The sequence below is a fragment of the Syngnathus leptorhynchus genome, chromosome 8 (assembly GCF_054491065.1).
Source record: "Syngnathus leptorhynchus isolate UIUO chromosome 8, UIUO_Slep, whole genome shotgun sequence".
Classification (NCBI taxonomy): Eukaryota; Metazoa; Chordata; class Actinopteri; order Syngnathiformes; family Syngnathidae; genus Syngnathus; species Syngnathus leptorhynchus.
Genome location: NC_141202.1, coordinates 5,546,945 through 5,565,287, shown reverse-complemented (window position 1 = coordinate 5,565,287; position 18,343 = coordinate 5,546,945). Strand labels below are relative to the sequence as shown.

General features: G+C 39.7%; 1 protein-coding gene across 1 annotated transcript; it reads left to right on the top strand.

Annotated features, from left to right (window-relative positions):
* The first annotated feature begins 664 nt into the window (after positions 1–664).
* LOC147052145 (tumor necrosis factor receptor superfamily member 11B-like) lies at positions 665–17,893 on the top strand. Its single transcript, XM_085918585.1, has 6 exons — positions 665–791; positions 10,282–10,509; positions 11,480–11,624; positions 13,802–14,017; positions 14,650–14,874; positions 15,867–17,893. The coding sequence occupies exons 1-6, from the start codon at positions 708–710 to the stop codon at positions 16,259–16,261; spliced, it is 1,293 nt and encodes a 430-aa protein (XP_085774711.1). The 5' UTR covers positions 665–707; the 3' UTR covers positions 16,262–17,893.
* The last annotated feature ends 450 nt before the right edge of the window (positions 17,894–18,343 follow it).

Below are 18,343 nucleotides of genomic sequence, written 5' to 3'. Positions count from 1 at the left end.
GCTTGTGGTATTCTCAAAAAGCAACATTTCATTTATTTTTCCTTACTTTATTTCATAGCTAACACACAGAGGAAATATGTTCCTACTTGATCATAGCAACCACATTCTTCATTACTTATTTCTTCTTTGTCACATATCTATCTGTCTCTCATTGCTCTGTGACATTATGGGATGGAGGGTGATTCCAGGCAAACAACATATTTCCGACAAAATATTTCATTTTCTTAGAAAAAATGCTTTTATGTTCTGTAAATACATAAATAAATACATAATTGAGCCATAAATTTAAAGACACATCCTCTCATGATCACGAAATGTTGCGCTTCACTTGAAGTCCTCTCTCTCTCTCTCTCTCTCTCTCTCTCTCTCTCTCTCTCTCTCTCTCTCTCTCTCTCTCTCTCTCTCTCTCTCTCCCTCTCACTCTCCCTCTGCCTCTCTCCTTGTCATGCACGACTTGGCTAGTCTGTGCAAGGGGGAGACACTCAGTGGGTGGGCAATGTGCTCTCTCTCACTCTATTTCTCAGTCTCTCTCTCTCGCTCTCTGACTTGCTCTCTAACTCACTGACTCCCTCTCTCTCTCTCTCTCTCTCTCTCTCTCTCTCTCTCTCTCTCTCTCTCTCTCTCTCTCTCTCTCTCTCTCTCTCTCTCTCTCTCTCTCTCTCACTCTCTCACTCTCTCTGTGGCTCTGGTATAAGAGCACATTTGTGATGGAGTCCACATTAGTTCACTTTTATGCTGTGGAGATGAGCGCTTGGATAGCAAGCTCCAACCCGGCCATGAAACTTATTTTGGTAAGTTGTATTTTAGTTTTGATTTGGAGAATAATGATATCTAATTATGGTGTGTGTGTTTGTGTGTTGTAATGCGTGCATGTTCATTAGGCTGTGGTTTTGTGGCTGGTTTAATTTCTTTGCTTTGCTATGATTTCAAATTGGAGTCATTTCTCATATCTGCACCATCTCTATGGCTATAAAAGAGTATTTGTTTCAAAACATGCAAAAGGAATGTTCAGTCTCAGTGTTTACGAGCAGGGCAATTAGTCTTGATGATGACAACGTCACAGAATTGCAAATACATCCAATGTGAAAATAATTTCAGTTGATTTCATGATAAATACTGCATCATACTGTATTGCTGATAAAGTGGCTTCAAGTTCCAGGCTTTTCATCCAATGTCGTTTACACTGCAATGCATTTTTCGTACTATAATACGTTTTTCATGATGATGGTTATGAGAGCAGTTAAATCTAAAAGCATTCCTGCAAGCACCAAATGTCTTGCAAATGTTCATTTTCAAGCCAATGTATGGAATTGCTCTTAGAGCCAATGCATTGAAGGATTCATGCAGAGCAGTGCATCACATATCTGAGTATCCTTGAGATGACAGTAGCATTGACGTGCTTTTGCATTATTCCGACATTCAGTCAGACAACTGTCATATTTAGCCAACTAATGAGTCAGTCTTCTTACTGCTTTCAACATCCGGCTAATTAGCCAAAGGCCTCCTTTGGGAATCTCTCATATTTGCGATCCTGCTTCCAAGTCAAGCAGCCGCTCAGTCCGTCATTGAGCAACTCCTGTCCGAGTCGAACAAATGGTCTGCAGTCTTGTCCAGAGAAGTTGTTGTGGTTTCAGGCGGTGAATGTACCTCGTGCACCTGTGACCCGTGTGCACTTTCACTTCCCGGCGCGTCCCCAGCACATGTGGCTGCAATCTGTCTTCTGTCTTCAAACGCATGCTCCTTTTGGATGATATCATTGGAATACATCAACATGAAATCACATGCAATTTTTTTGAAGCACATGAGGACAGCTCAACGGGCAAGCTTTGTATGATTGACACACAAATGTGAATGTTTACTTCACGTCTCTACGTGTTCTTATTAAGGCAAGGTTTTATCACTTTATATATTTGTTGCTCCTTTTACTATGCAACTGTCTGTCCGTGCTAACTCTTAATCTGTTATCAGTATCAGCAATCTATCCTTTCATCCACCAATCTGTCAGTCCATTCGACAATCCGCCTCCTGTATTTATCCATTCGTCCGTCTGTCCGTCTATCTTACTGTCTATACATCTGTCTGTCTGTCTCTTCATCCATCCACCTATCCATCCATCCATCCATCCATCCATCTATCCATCCATCTGTCCTTCCAACAATCTGTCAGTGATCCACCATTATCACCATTCATTATTCTATTATCCCTTAATCCACCTAACTATCAATGTATCCATCATTCTTCCCATCCACTCTGCTCTTCATCTGTTCTTGTTCATTCATCCATCCATTTTCTGTACCGCTTGTCCATACGGAGTTTGCGGTGGTGCTGGAGCCTATCCAATCAGGCAGTAGGCGGGAGACACCCTGAACCGGTTGCCAGCCAATCACAGGCCACACAGAGACAAACAACCATCCGCTCAATCAGCCTACCATGCATGTTTTTTGGGATGTGGGAGGAAACCAGAGAAAACCCACATAGGCACGGGGAGAACATGCAAGCTCTACAAGGCCGGAGGTGGAATTGAACCCGCACCCTCCGAACTGTGAAGCGGAAGTGCTAACCAGTGCCCCACCGATCCGGCCTTCTGTTTTTATTATTACTTATTATAGTTAATGATAATTGTTGCTATTACCCATTCACATCCCATTTCACATCCCATTACACAAGTGTTCAATATCACCATGTGTCATTGCCTCCTTCTTTATTTTAACACCCTCTCTATGCTTTCCTCTTGCATCTGTCCGTTGGTATGACCTGCACCAACTTCCCCAAATGTAGGAGTACTGTATTCCATTGTAGAGGTTTATCATGGAAAAGGCGGGTAGTGGGTGGGAAGTAACCTTGTCAAACTGATTTTATTCTTTTGAAATCCTTGTGAAGTGTGATAGGGAGGCCCTGCCAAGGGTCTGTGAAGGAGCAAGGTGTTTTAGACAAATAAACATTTACCTTTGTAAGTTAGGGACTGCACACCTAACTTCCTCTTTTGCATCAACAGTAGAGCAGATAACAGAAGTTTGCATGTATGGACTGAAAGTGAGGCGGGGGCAGGGTGGAGGTGTCTTTATTTTAGGAGTTTGTGGAGGATATGTGGTCAAAAGACAAAGAGAAGTGTGAGGGGGGGTATGCAAAAGGCATGCAGCTATTTGAATCAATGTCCCACTCCGGCCTTCATTTTTGTTTCATCTTATTTCCGTATGCATTGCGTTAAAAACAGTTTGACTCATGCAAATGTGGTGAACAATTATCGTACAGAGAACCCATTGTGTATTTTGTACAGGGAGTAGACGACATGGCTTAAACACATCACCCACAAATGTTTGCATGTGTTGAACAAATGTTTTTTTTCTGTGGTTTTAAAAACAGAATATATATTTTATTTTTATTTTTAATATCACTTAACTGTTAATTGTTGTTTTGATTTAACCGGTTACTTCTCAAAAGTAGGGTATCAAATGGATAAAATGTTAGTGATCTCTCAACTGAAGAAAGTTATAATTTTAAATGTCTTTACATCCTGTTTTATTGGTACGTAGTAAACAAAATCCATCTTAAAAAAAGGGGATGCTTTGTTCAGCTATGATTGATGAGCTACCGATGAAAACGCTGTGTTAAATTGTATCAATTGAGCAATGACCCAATGTATCATGACGTAAAGCAACATAGAAGAATAACCCCCCTCTGTCTCTCTGACCCTGAAAAAAAAATCACGGAAAACACTCACACATACGAGCACAGAGCTGGAATCCCCCTTCGGACCACCTGTGTTTTTCAGTTAACCATGTGCACCGTGTACGAGCTGGTGTCGTGGTTTTGGTGCTGCAGCCACCAATTGCAGGATGACCTCAGACAAACCTAACTCACATTCTCTTATTTCACGTCAACTATGTCTTTCCTGTGGAAGTCTAAAAATATAAATATGCTATTTTAGTTATGTGAGCAAATTGATTATGGACTCTAAGAGGTCTTTGTTTGTAGACGGCGTAGCTTCACTTGAGCCTTATCCTGATTTTTATGCAGGTGCAAGTCCCATTTTGCCTGTTGGGGAAATTGCTAGACTCCTCTACGCCAATGTAGACACTGTGAGCGTGCTTACTTGCTACAGCGTGGCTGTAAGTAGTCCAAACTTGCCTTCCGGAAGCACGTCTAACTGTCGATCCATATAGTGTAATTTGGTTTTGGTGAATTTGGGAGCACAGGCACTTGACGGATTTATGGTGGCTGTCATCGTATTTCATTCATAAATATGACAACAGTGTGTGTCAAACCCTCTTATATAGGTATAGGCGAGTACCGATATCGGTGCCGATACAAGCGTTATTTCAAAGTATCGGTACAATGGAGTGGGCCCAAATAAAACACACGTGTTTTGTCAATATCTTCTTCTGCCATGTTCAGAAGACCCCTGTTCCCCCCAACCACACACACACACATGTCACACTTGAAGGGAATAAGAGTAGCTGCTTTAATTGGCGGCAAATCGAGTTGGCTGTTTTGAACTGCGCCAAGCTTCATTCATCGACAAACATACCAATACCCGGTCTGACCAAACTCTGCATCAAATTTGAGCCGGTCATAAAAATATGTGCTTTATGACTGACATGGGTGCAATCACCCTTTTGAGCTTAAGTCAGCTAGGATACTGTACAGGAGACCCCAACATGGACAAAAAATACATCAAATAAAATACAATATTCAATTTTTATTGCGCTTTCACAACAATGGATGAATAAAACTCAACTAACTATGGTATTTCATTTACATCTTTTCTCACATTTCAAATAATTTTTTGTAGACATGTGATAGGCGCACGTAAAGTACTTTCAAATGAAACTGCAAGATGATCTCCACTTGCGGGCACTTGAAGACCGCCTTCCACCCCCGATGGTGCGCCTGTGTATGATAACTGATAAGCTGACTTTCATATAGTGCATTGAACTAGTCAGGGAGCCACGAAGCACACTGCGGCAAGTGTGGTGTGTAATGAATCGGCATGTTTTCTTTGCTTTTAAAAAACCTAATTTGCTGTTTTTTTTGCGGTCTATGCCCAAACCACTTGTTCTCAATTGGAAAAATTGAGTGTTTGAATATAACACAATGTGGGGTTTTTTTTTTGGGGGGGGTTAATGTTACATAGCAAGCAGAATAAAATGGGCCAGTCTGTCACAAGGAACCTTTTATGCTTTGAGCTGATATATTTTTCCTGAGGAAAGCACTTTAAGGGAGATGGAGGTTTTTCATTAAGTGGAGTGCCCAGTCATGATACTAACATCGTTGAACATTTGTCCTTTTACTGTTTATACTGCTGTCTCAACATCATTTTGATTGAAATCAAATGGCGTTCCCCTTTTTATCCTCTGATTTCCAACTCCACTTCATCAATCCTTTCCTCCCATCTGGCCGTGCTCCTTTTACTCCATTTATCTCACTGACAGTGTAATTATGGATGTCAGTGGGATCTCGCTGCCGTGTAATTTGGTTTTCCTTGAATGATGTCATCAAATGGTGTCTTCAAAGGGGTTGCAAAGTTCAGTAACTCTTAATTGCTGATAAACATGTAGACACATGCCACAGGGCATAATGGAGGACAACCATCCGTCAAAACAGGAGCGCTCATGGTGGGTTCATTCAGGAAGCATTAAAACATAACAGCAGACATTGTGGACTCAATAACTTAATATTGCTTCATACAGTTTGGGGCAAGTCATTTTCAGTTCTATGACTGCACCTATGCAGTCGACCCTTGGATGAGTTTGGTTGGACTCATCAAACATCTTTGGCAACTAAAATCTCCAGCTAGATACAAGTTACTAAAAATGTAAAAAAAAAAAAAAAATCATAATTTGACATTATACTGTACATTACTAGTCAGATGCATTTGAAATAAAAACGCATATTACATCACAATTGCAATGTTGAGTGATAGAAATTCTACACATTTAAATCAGTCAGCCCTAAGTAAAAAAAAAAAAAAAGACATCTAAGGACAGTGAAAACATGCTAACTTCCCACCAACATTTAAAACCCCAAGCCTCAAAATGTGAGGCAGATTTACTAACCACAATCCACTGCATGCCTTCTGAGATTACATGAATCTAATATTAACAGACATCTATTAGGAATGATTTTCATTACTGCCATAGTGTTTGCCAAGGTGGTGAAGCTGTAATACTCTCATGCAGAATAACTCCATCCTGAAAGCAAATATCAATTTATGCAGAAGTAATGGCCAGGGGTCTCAATGCTGTTCTCCCTATCATGCCCCTTCTCTGCTGCTCTCAAGTGGTCTGATACAGTTCTGCATGTTTGCTCCCCAAATGTTTAAGTTACCAGTCCACATGGCTTTCATCAAATCTTTATTACTAAACCAGTGAAGGATTCAATTGAACGATTCATTTTTTTCCGACCTGTCTCAAAATGGATTACTCAAATCCTATCATTGCTATTTCATCGTCACATTTCCCAGAATACATGTGCTGTCTTCCATCTCTGATTCCGTGCATTGTGCCTGTTCTGTCACTGGACTCAGTCCAAAGAGCGCTGTGTGAAACGTGACAAAAATCAGCGCGACCGTGACCATTTCCACATGTGCTCGTGAACACATGCCAGTGAACTTAGTGTGACTTATTGATGTGACGGCTGTAACTGTAACCAGATTAGGTAAACTGGGGTCACACTCTGTCAGGGCTTCTCTATACTCTTTAAATTGACTGGTTGAGGTCTTGCGTCTTGATAGTCTTCTTAATTTATGACCATGATTTTTATGAATTTGATTCCTGATGAGGGCCACCCATGCTAGTACAAACAAAACATGCAGTCATGGTATGGGCCACCAAGTCAATCTGGGTGAGAGGTTGAGGGGTTTTGTCAGGAAAACACTGAGCTCATTCCGTTTTTAGAGCTTCAGTTTCCAATATGGAGCCTTTAATCTGTTTTTATTATCTTTTCGCTGACCTTCGGCGCTACAGAAAAGATGATTGAGTGTTTTTTTTTTTGGGCTTCTTATGAAGATGAAAAGCCAAATGTGCATTTAATTAGGAACGCATACTGCACACCGACGGGCAGTGGGGCCAATCATTTTCATTCTTATGCATTTTTGTTATGATTTATATACTGCACAGAAAATACACTGCCTGCAAATGTATTAAAAGTGCAATGTATTCTACTTTCTAGCATCTTATCCTTTCATTTGGGTTTTTAGACATGATATTTGAGTGGACAACACAGAAGAAACTATCATTTCTGTACCTTTGACGCTATACTCATTTAAATAGTTAATCTGTGTTTTTGTTGACTTATTATGTCATTTTCTCCCGTTTTTCAAATCGGGTTCATTAGGTTTATGTGTCCACCTGTTCTTATCGGCCTACTGCCTTTGTGTTCAATTCGGTGTTCCTCATTTTCTCGACAGTTGTATTTAGTTCCTTGGTTTCTTTTAGTTGTGGTAGGTTCAATTGTTGTTGCTTCTGTTTCTGTTTGATCTTGTTCCCAATTTTGGTTTGCTGATTTGCATATATTTAGACTTTTGTTAATTTTGCCTTTTTGATTTTTGGAAATGCAAACCTATTTTTTGGTTTGAGAGCATCCTGCAATACTTTGTTGTTTCGCCTACTTCGCTGTACTTGCAAACCCAAATCATAACGGAATGTGAAAAACAAAAAAACTTAACGTTCAAGACAGGACACAAACCACAAGAAAACAAGACATAAGATGAAAGAAACCCAAATCTAATCAAAACTGAAAAAAAAAAACCCCAGCATGATAAATACAGTCTAACAGACATTTTCTACCTATTGTTCTTTCTACACCAAAAGTACCACAAAACACACATTTGACCTCAGATGCAGAAAGAATACTCCATCCGGTTTGACAAAGATTTATATTCTTGAGGTGGTGTGTTCTTTGAGGTAAGCGGCTTAAGAAGAAATACAAACACGCAGCAGAGGGAGAGGTCAGTGGTGCACGGTGATAAAATAGTAGGACCGAGTGTTTTGTATTGTGGTGGTGAATGGGGAAAGCCCAGCAGTAACCTCCAACAGTTACTTCAACAAACAGCAGCCAGGAGAGGCGACCACAAAAAGTACCACAGCCATAACATATAAACACACATGTGCATTGCCCACACATGCAACATATTATCCTGCACATGCACAATATGTGAGGGGAGCTGCCTGCTGTATTTGAATTGAAATAAGAAGAAACAAATATGTTACAAAGTATGCAGTCACATGCGACGATGGCACATTTAACAACGAGGACGCATCTCAGCCAACGGGAAAGTCCGCAGAGCCAATACTGTAGCAGAAAGGAAGCGGGCTGTCGGCTGACATCTGGTCTGCATGTGTCCTTCACGGTCTGCGTGGCTGCGTGTCAAACACGCTGACTTCTTTTCCAAGTCTACTGCGAACTGTTCAGGAAAATTCACAGCCAATTAGATAATAAATACGATTGATGTATGTATATGGCAGAGTATTCCTCTAGTGATGAAGTCAATCACTGGTTAGGGAATTCCGATGGGTTGGGATATCGGTTCTGGAGTTTCAGTTTGAAGTTTTTCACACAATCCCCAAAACATTTTATGCCATTTTCAACCTTTGAAGTACAGCCTTGTCATATTGTGAAAGGGAAACAGGAAGTACCTGAGATACTTTGATGTCTATAAAGCCAATGGTTATTAATTGGCGTTGGGATTATGAAGCGTCCCTGGAAAACTTTTCCTTGGATCCAAAAAGGTTGAGAACTCCCTGCTCTAAATTGCTTGTACGTGTGAAAATTAGGATGATTGTGATACCACTTCACTTATGGTGGGAGACTGGATGGTGGTTTCACATGTTTCCGCCCTTACTGGTGTGCAGGTGCATTTCTGACACATGTAATATCAAATGCAATGATTCCGTTTTGTCAGTGAAATTCGTCACCTTAGTAGGCCAACCGCCATAGTGAAATATTTCCCAGGAATGCAGTTGGGTGTAGGAAAAGAAAGCCACATTTGTGGCCTGCATTTCTAGTTCGGAAGCATTTACAATGTCATCAGCCTTCAAATGCAGCCTTCAAATGATGCAGCCACTTATTCAGAGGCGTTAACAGTAAAGCATCCACTTGACATCTTTGTAAATATTAATTCCATTCCATCAAAGCGATACATTGTCTTAGTCTGGTGTTCAACAAAAGATAAAACAACATATGGAATGAATGGCATGCAAGATCGATTGATTTTAAGAATTTGGCTTTTGTCTCGTTTTGGAGAAGCGTTGACAGTGAGTCTCGGGTGTTAAACCTCACAATCCGTTCACTGGCAGCGCGCAGGCTCTGTTTCGCCTCTGATACTATGCGGGAAGCCGGCAAATTGCCCGGTTGACACACAAGACTTTGGCAAAAAAAAAAAAAGAGACTGACGGGATGAAAGAGACTAGCGACATCTGGTCTTGGGTAATGTATACAGTTTGCGTGCAGCGATGCTTTTGATCGTATATTTGATTAAAATCGTATTGTGAAAGTCAGTTGATATAAGCCGCAGCCTTCAAGTTTCAAGAGAGCATTTGCATCTCAGTTGCACTGCCTCAAAACTAAGTACCATATAAAAATTTGAAATTTTATTTCACATTCTAAAATGCTATGGTTGCCAAATAAGAATCTTTGATCCACATATGCAGGAAATCATATTTTTTAGTGAGCTCATTAAAATGATCAAATGCACACCAAATGCTACATGTTGACAAATTTAGTATATGTGGCACTTATCACAACGAAGAAACTCACTATGTACATTTGCTTCAGGTATTATAGTAAACAAGCTATTGAGTCAAAATGTCCCCTTTAAACTTTCAGCTGGAGTGAAACATCTGCCTTCACTAAATTTATTGTCCAGAATGTTTCTAGCGTATGACAAAAATATGCCAAAAAAGCAGTGAAAAATAATGAAGATTAACAGGCACAATGAAATCATACGACAACAATTACAGCTTGTTTGGCATCAATACAATATGACTAATTGTTGTTTGAGCGGCGCCAGTAATGAAGTAACTCATTCGGAGCGATTCATCTCAATGGTGAGTTTCTTCTCAGGCTCTTTAAAGCACAGCATTTGGCTGGAGGCCAGCGAGTCCACCAGGAGCTACAACTTTACAGCTCTGACCTTTCCTTCAACTCACTCTTACTGGAAGCCTTGGGCAGGCCACAGCTCCACTATTCAGAAATATTTCATGTTGGAGCCAAAATAAGACGAGATGTGCTCTAGATGGCTTTCTCCATCACACGTGTTGATCATTTTTATCCTTGCTTCAGCTCTTCACAGCTTCCCTCACCTGGGCCTTCCAGCAGCAGGCTGAGCTATCCAAATACCAGTACCGAGACCCGGTGACCTCCGACCTCCTCCTGTGTGACCAGTGTCCCCCTGGCACGGCTGTGAAGAAACACTGCACTGCTGAGAGGGCCACAGAATGCCAACCTTGTCCAGAGAGGCACTTTGCAGACAGCTGGCACTGGGGAGACTCGTGCCAATACTGTACTTTGGTGGGTACAGTGCTGGGAGTAACAAAGTACAAATACTTGTTGACCTTCCATTTGTAATTACAAATCTATACTTCAAAAGGAAGTCAAGTCAAAAACTTCAAGAGGAAATCAAGTCATAATATTTCTTCACAATGTTATGTTCGATGCGCCCCTACTAGACGTGAAAAATCCACCTATTTTTATTCATCTCAGGGGTTGGCTATTTTGCAACTTGCTGTTGACTGAAAATGACACACAGTTGTTCACAGTTGCTCAGGGCTTAAATATTGACAAATCATGGCTTCCCCTTTTTTTTATGTTTTGGTCATGTGATGTTCACAAGGGTAGCTTTTAGGCACTGTGATGTGATTTTCAGTCAAGAGCAATTGGCATAATGGCCACCTCCCACAGGTGGATAAAAACGGGTTGCTGCTTGATTCATATTCCACAAATGCAGGATTACTCAGAAAAGTGTTTTCGGACAAATGGGGCCACATTGAAAATATGAATGTCAAGATAATTTTTGACTTGACATCTTCATTAAGGACAGTAGTCATTTTAAGCACAATTATCTGCACTTCTGCATAAGAATAGTGTGTGAGTACTTTTGTCACCTTTAGACCTGTTTTTCTGTTTAAAATTCCTGCACACACACACACACGCTGTGGACACAAGTCTGTTACTTCACTTATGTGAACTTGTCCGAAATTCCTCCGACGTTGCGTTTGTATTTTTATTCAGCTTACTTTTATACTCGACGCATTTGTGGTTTCTCTCAGATCTTTTCCTTATGTGCATGACTATGGTATATTGTGTTGCTTTTCAAAATCCAAAAGATCGTGTTATTACTTGTCTTTCATCAAAGTTTTAATTCAAGGCTGCGGTTTGTAATGCAGCACCTTTATGACCTGCGCCGCGACTCAAAAGAATCATTTCTACATTCTCCACTTAAAGGCCTGTGACAATGCTGAGTTGTGTGCTCCATGTTTAGGTATGCAAAGAGAGACAGCTGGTGAAACAAGAATGCAACAGCACCCACGACCGAGTGTGCGAGTGTGCGGCAGGTTTCCACCTCGTGGTCGAGTTCTGCATCACACACAGCTCCTGCCCACCCGGCTACGGGGTGACAGATTTAGGTAAGCGAGATTGCATTTCAATTTCACAACCTAAACGATGAAGTGACCTTGATTCATTTTGTCACTACTAAGACGTAAGACTCGTGTGTGTTATTTTTACAAATTATTGATTAATCTAAAATGTTTAAAGTGACTTGCGCTCTTTTAAGATGCAATGTTGGACAAACATATTGTTTTTGGGGATATCTGAGAATTGTTATTTTTTAGGTTTTTTTTCATTGTTTATTTTACTTGTGATTTATTTGATTATTTTGCAATGATGGCATCTTTTTCTTTACTTACTACGGTCACTGTGACTCCTTCTGAACTAATAGTTTAGTTTGTTCTTTGCATGTGAAGTGATAATAATTAAAAAGAAGAAGTCACAAATAGCGCGTCAAATGGTTAAACTTCCTCACAGCCACTTGATAACTTCCTCAAAGCATTCATGGGTGGGTATCAGACACGTTCCAAATTCCGCATCCAGGTCAATTTGACTTTTTGCCTTTGTTATTCATGTGACTATTATTTTAAAACATTACTAGGGTGCACTCATCTGACTTTGATAAGGTAAATTTGAGTAAATTTCCCTATTGCATATGTTTCTTAATGAAGTCTCCGAACTCTTGCACTCTCAATCCTTTATCGAGTCATCGTGGTTTGCATCAACTGTTATTTTGCATAAACAAATCTGTCTCATCTTCTTTGGAACCAATTTTGCATTAAATACAGTATGCCTCGCTGACACTTACCTTCTATTCTTATTACCCTGTAATTCGCACAAGGCCATAGTAAAATAGGAGACAACTTTTCTGGATGTGGCACAGCATCACTGGGGTTTCCCCTTCCTTAAGCTGCTTGGCTCCTTATGCAATGGGCACAAATGTGGTCGAAGCCTTAAGACCACAAGATGAGCTTTGCCGCCTTGATGTGACTCAGTTTCTTCCCACTAGGCCACCTAATGTGCCCTTTTGCTGTTGACTGACAAGAAGATTGGAAGTTTGACCCGACCGTACTTTGCGCCTGACTTGTGTTGGTCACGAAGAGCCAAGCGTGTTGTCAAAAGTATAACACTGCAAAAAGAAGCGAAACAAGCGTTTTAAACTGACGAACGCACTTTGATATCTCACGTGTTTAGTTCCAAGACACACAATGAGGATGTGATTGTGACACACAACATGACACAATGTGACTTACGTTTCCTCGAATTTTCAATGTGTCTGAGGATTCACATAAACTCCTTGAAGAAAGGTGAGCAACATAAAACAAACTGCAGGCCAAACTAGGATCACACCATAACTACTTATATGATGTTACAAAAAAAAAAAATCAACCCACCTACTAATCAATAAGAGCATATAATTGACCAGAGATTTGTGACAAGACTAAAATTAGCCCTATTTTGTAAGAATCGGATAAGGATTGAGGATTTTATGCTACTTTATAATGCCCTGATTCAGAGTGTTTGTACATTTAACATTTATAATAATCCATCCATCTTCTTTCGCTTATCCGGGGTCGGATAATTATTATAATAATAATAATAATAATAAAAAAAAAAAAGGTAGACAGAAATGTGTGTTTTGTTTTTCTACACAAATTAAAATTTCCTCTTTGTCATCACTGGTACACTTGTGTCAAATTTTGGGTCAATTAGTTCAACTTCTGAGGCATTTGATTGAAGAGGCTCCACTGAATTTAAAGCAAATTACACATTAATCTTGTTTCCAGTAAAAATAAAAAGCCCCAAAAATATGACAAAAATAAACCAACTAAGTAGCTGCTACAGTGGTGTGAGTCACTCCCATAATGACAAAGTCATGCGACTGTGTGGTTGACGTTCTTAGAATCACATCATTGCCCCTTTCCATAAAACAACAATATGTACTCATTTGACCCGAAATGACAGCATCTGAAATCATTTGGGATGTAATAAAAAAGAATATCGTCTTTGTCATTTTCATGGAAACCACGTCTCACCTAATTTAGTGTTCAGTAGTAATTCCCAACCAGAATGTGCCATGGGACATCATCAAGTGTGCCATGGGAAACTAGACAATGTCACTTCACTGATCCAAAAATGATTTATTTCCCAGTGATGTGTAATTGCACATTGTCACAGGACTTCCATGTATAAGCTCTTCTTAGTATTCCTTTTTGTTCCTTTACATGACTGCTTGGTTTTTGATTTCTTGCAGGAGCACCATTGAGTGACACAGTGTGCAAGCAATGCCCCGCTGGTCATTTCTCCAGCAGCCGCTCGTCCACAGAACCATGTCGACCCCACAGAAACTGCACAGATTCAGGCCTGAAGACCCTGAGATGGGGAACGTCCACTTCAGACAGCATCTGTGGAAGTCAAGACCAAATTATGGCCGTTGATTGCGTTCATCGGCACACTTTGTGCCACACAGGTGAGACCTTACAGATCAGCTGTCGCCTGCACACGGGTTGCAGATCAAATTAGTCTGGAATGTGATTGTTTCTCTTCCTCACAACAGGGAATTTTATTTAGTCGTCTTTTCTAACTAGATTCACACTGCATGTCAAATCTTGATCCCGATTTCATGTAAATGAATGTAAATCCCACTCGAAACGAAGCACGTAGTAAACGTCCTTGAAAGAGTTCGGAGTATTGCGACGTGAAAAATGCAATTCTGGATATTCTGTGTTTGCATCATTTCTGGAAAGTACAGTTAAATCAGAGGCAGAGTTAGGCAAAGCTTTGAGGAAAAAAAACATTTGGTTGCGTAAAACAAAACTGGTTGATAAAAATTCATGGAAACCAAAATGAAAGACAGAATGGGTTTTCGTGCAAATTTGTATCAAGCGATGGCGCATGATACCACAAATAGCCAATATTTCAGTATCTAAATCTTGTATGTTCTATATTATGTGCTAATTTTAGTTCTAAATCAGCTCTTAATTTCAGGAAAACTAGTGTATTTTATAAAAAGCTGTTTGTTCACGTGTTGAATGACAATAATAATAAAGTGAGATCATGTTTCAATAGATATTATATGTATTTGTATTTGCTCTCTTCCAGATGTGCTCTTGTGTGAGGAGGCAGTCTTCCAGTCACTTGCCTCCCTCCACCTGTCCTCCGTGCCCCTAGAGCGTCTACTGGAGAGTCTTCCGGGCCGCAGGGTGGATGGCAAGAGCGTGGAGAGGCTGAAGAAGGCCTGTTCTCCACAGCAGCAAGTCTTCCAGCTGCTGAAGCTGTGGAGGCAGCAGAACAAGGACCAGGACAAGCTGTATGGCATCATAAAAGGTATTCAAAGATGACAAAAGTGTTTTAGTTTTATCAGTCGCTCCAGGATTTTACGGGAGGATTTTCAAATTCGTGCAGGCTTAAATAAAACTGCTCTGTGAATTTTCACCTGAGGTTCATTTGTTCTGAGTGGAACACGCAGCCAATCACTACAATATAATCATCATAACTAAAACTCTTACTACTAATAATATTAATAATAAATAGCGTTATCCCAATTGTTTTTATTAATAAAAGTATGTTTTTTGTTACTTGACCTAGAGACCAAAGCCTACTCATCTTTGACGTTCTGAATTGTTTTGCAATCTTTTCTCATTTGGTGACTCTCTGGCTCAACCGCAATCCTGGTTATTTTACAAAACACTACACCCGTGTTTTCAAAACAATGGCATGAAAGTCGTTTTAGATTCCTTAGAGGAAAATGAGTCATCAACTTTGATCATAATTTACAAGCTTTGGATGTCACACTGATTTTATGGTCGCTTAAAATGCTTCAATTGTTGCAAATTTTGTTTTGGAGTAAAACTGATTTTGTTTTAAGTTGGTGCAGGCACAAAGTTTTTTAAAATATGATTTTTCTAAAATTTTTGTTTCTGTACTTTGAATAGTTTCGTTTCTGAAAAGTGCACGTGTCTGCATGTTAAGTTGTGAAGTGCTGCCATTGTAGTCGCCCAGTACTCAAAGCTAGAAATGGACAAGTATCGATACCAAGTATCGGTATCGGGCCGATGCCAGCCTTATTTCAAAGTATCACATACTAAAGAAGGCTGCCAATACCAGTTATCGATACTGGTCACTAGTGCCCTCTTGTGGCCGTTCTACTATCAGAAATTAGATGGCTGACAGAACATTTTTCTAAGTTAACTGCATCCATGTCAATTCTAAAGCAAAGTATAATGCTTAGAGTGCATTATTTACATGTTGCTACCAAAACCTATGTGTTTCCGTTGTGATTGTGTTTACAACCTGCATGTTTCTTCTCTTTCATCCAGGTGTGAACAGCTGCGAGCGGAAGGTCTCCCGCCTCAACAGCTTGAAAAACGTAACTTTGGGCGACCTCTTGGAGGTCACGAACAGCTTGCCCGGGGTAAAAGTGCATCGGGAGGACGTGTTGGCGCTCGTGGCTACTTGTCTCCCCAAGCAGTACATGTTGCAGCTCCTCCATCTTTGGAAGACCGCCAACTTTGACATGGATTTGGTCAAAGGTCTTTCTCACAGTGTGAGGGTGCTCCGCAACAAAGGTGCACCTCGGTATCTTCTGAAGGGCCTGAAGAAGATCAGCCGCATTATCGGATCTACGTCTACACGCAAGACGTATGAGAAGATGTTTGTTAGCATGCTGCAGGATGAGCTGTGTTTTAAAACGCTTAAGCCGTTCAATGAATGAGGGGCAAGATTTCATTTAGGGATGGGCATTAGACTAAATTTACTTTATGAGACTATGGGGCAAATCAAAGTCTAATTTGAGTTATTTCAACTATTTTTTTTCATTTTTGAATGGTCGAGAAGATGGTCATCACATCTGCCTGGCACTTCTGAGGTTTCATGGTTCAAATCCTGAATCCAGCCTGTGGAGAATGCATATTCTCACCGTGCTTGCATGGGTGTGTTCCAGGTTCTCTGGCTTGCTCCCATATCAACTTCATGTTAGGTCAATTGAAGACTAAATTGTCCATAAGTGTGAAAGTGAGTGTAAATAGTTGTTTGTCTAAATGTGACTGACGGGCAATCAATCCAGGGTGCGTACCGCTGTTTGCCCAAAGTCAAATGCTATAGACTCCAGCCCACCTCCGAACCCAAATGAGGACAAAAGCTATGAAAAAATGATCAATGGATGATTGGGAAAAATGTCACTCCTGTTTATTATTGTGTAGAATAATGTTTCCAATATCTTGCATCATGTTCTTCCTCATACCTCAAACTAGTTGCCTGTAAATCAACAGCGCCTTGACTGTTGGGAGGTACTTCATGAAGCCGAATCACTGAATTCCGCACAATTGATGATAAATTAGATTGACTTGATTTTTATGCCCATCCTTAGCTTCAATTTACACTAAACTTCAAGGCAGACACATCAAGTGATTAGTCATAATTACACCTAAATCCAACGGATCCAATACAGAAGCTGTATTTGTAATGTAAAATTAACATTACCTCTGTAAAGTTTTGCTGTCTGTCTGTATTATCATTATTAAGTAGCTGAGCTACACACATAGTAATCCTAGGCAATTACGATTTCACTGGTCAACAGCATATTTTCATCAGAGATGTTCGTATGTCTTTACTTTTTTTTTTCTTGCACATCAGGCTTTTGAGATATTTTCATTTTGACCTATAATTCCTTGAGCAATACAGGTTTACCATGTGTTGTAATTTATAGCTATTACATTGTAGAACAAAATCCACCTGTTGCTGCACCTAACCCTCAATCCATAAATATGACGACATATATTATTAGATTACATGTAATTATTATGAATATAATAAACATTGACGAATTGTATATGATCATTTATTATATATTACATATAACATAATTCTTGGGAAAATATTTCATTGGAGTCATTTGAATCTGTGAAAAGAAATATCGAAACTATTTAAAATGTAAATAATCCTATTTTATGAAAAGTGGGCAAGCAAATTTAAGTGGTTTTCTTTTTGCTTTCTCTGAATTTGAGAGGAAGGATTTGATTTCATAATCAAATCCAGCTAAGAGCTATACCTGTATGTCCTTTGTTTCTTGCTTTCGTCTGTGACTGCTGGCAAGTGAAGCTTATAGGAATTGTATTATGTAATTGTCAGCTTTATGAATGTACAATTGTGTACTATTTAAGAAAATGGAAATTTAATTTTCCAATCTATGTAAAGGCTTTTTTAATTGCTTTTTGAGAAATACTGGATTCTAAATGCTGCAAATTTTTGAAGGGATGTGTTTATTTTTTTCACTTTTAATATTATGAACTTTGTTGTATATAACACTAATGCCAAATGATTTGTACAAATGCATTGCTTGATAAAAGTTTGGACTTTTTCTCCCGTGACTTCAAATTTCTTAAACAGCCATTTATGGACATGGGACACAACACTGTCAGTCATGAATGATTGCATTATATTCAGCGGAAAAAAATGCTATATTTTGCTTCTTCAGCACGGTAGCCACACTACACGTAGATGACTCATCATTATCGTCATCATCATCATCGCTGACGGCATGACTCATTATTTAGAATTTCCTCGAAACAAGCATGTTGGAAACCAACATTTTCCTTCTTAAATGTGCATGATTTTGTCAATTCACATCTCACTCATTTGGCTGACTGTGCAACTAGTGCACTATCAGTAGTGTAGGTAAAGTATTGTAAAGTACTGTTCAGTGCAGTTCTACCCCAATCCAAACTCCAACCAAATTAATAAACATATTGTTAGGCTTTCAAAAGGCGAGGAACCAGTATTTACAACATAAACTATT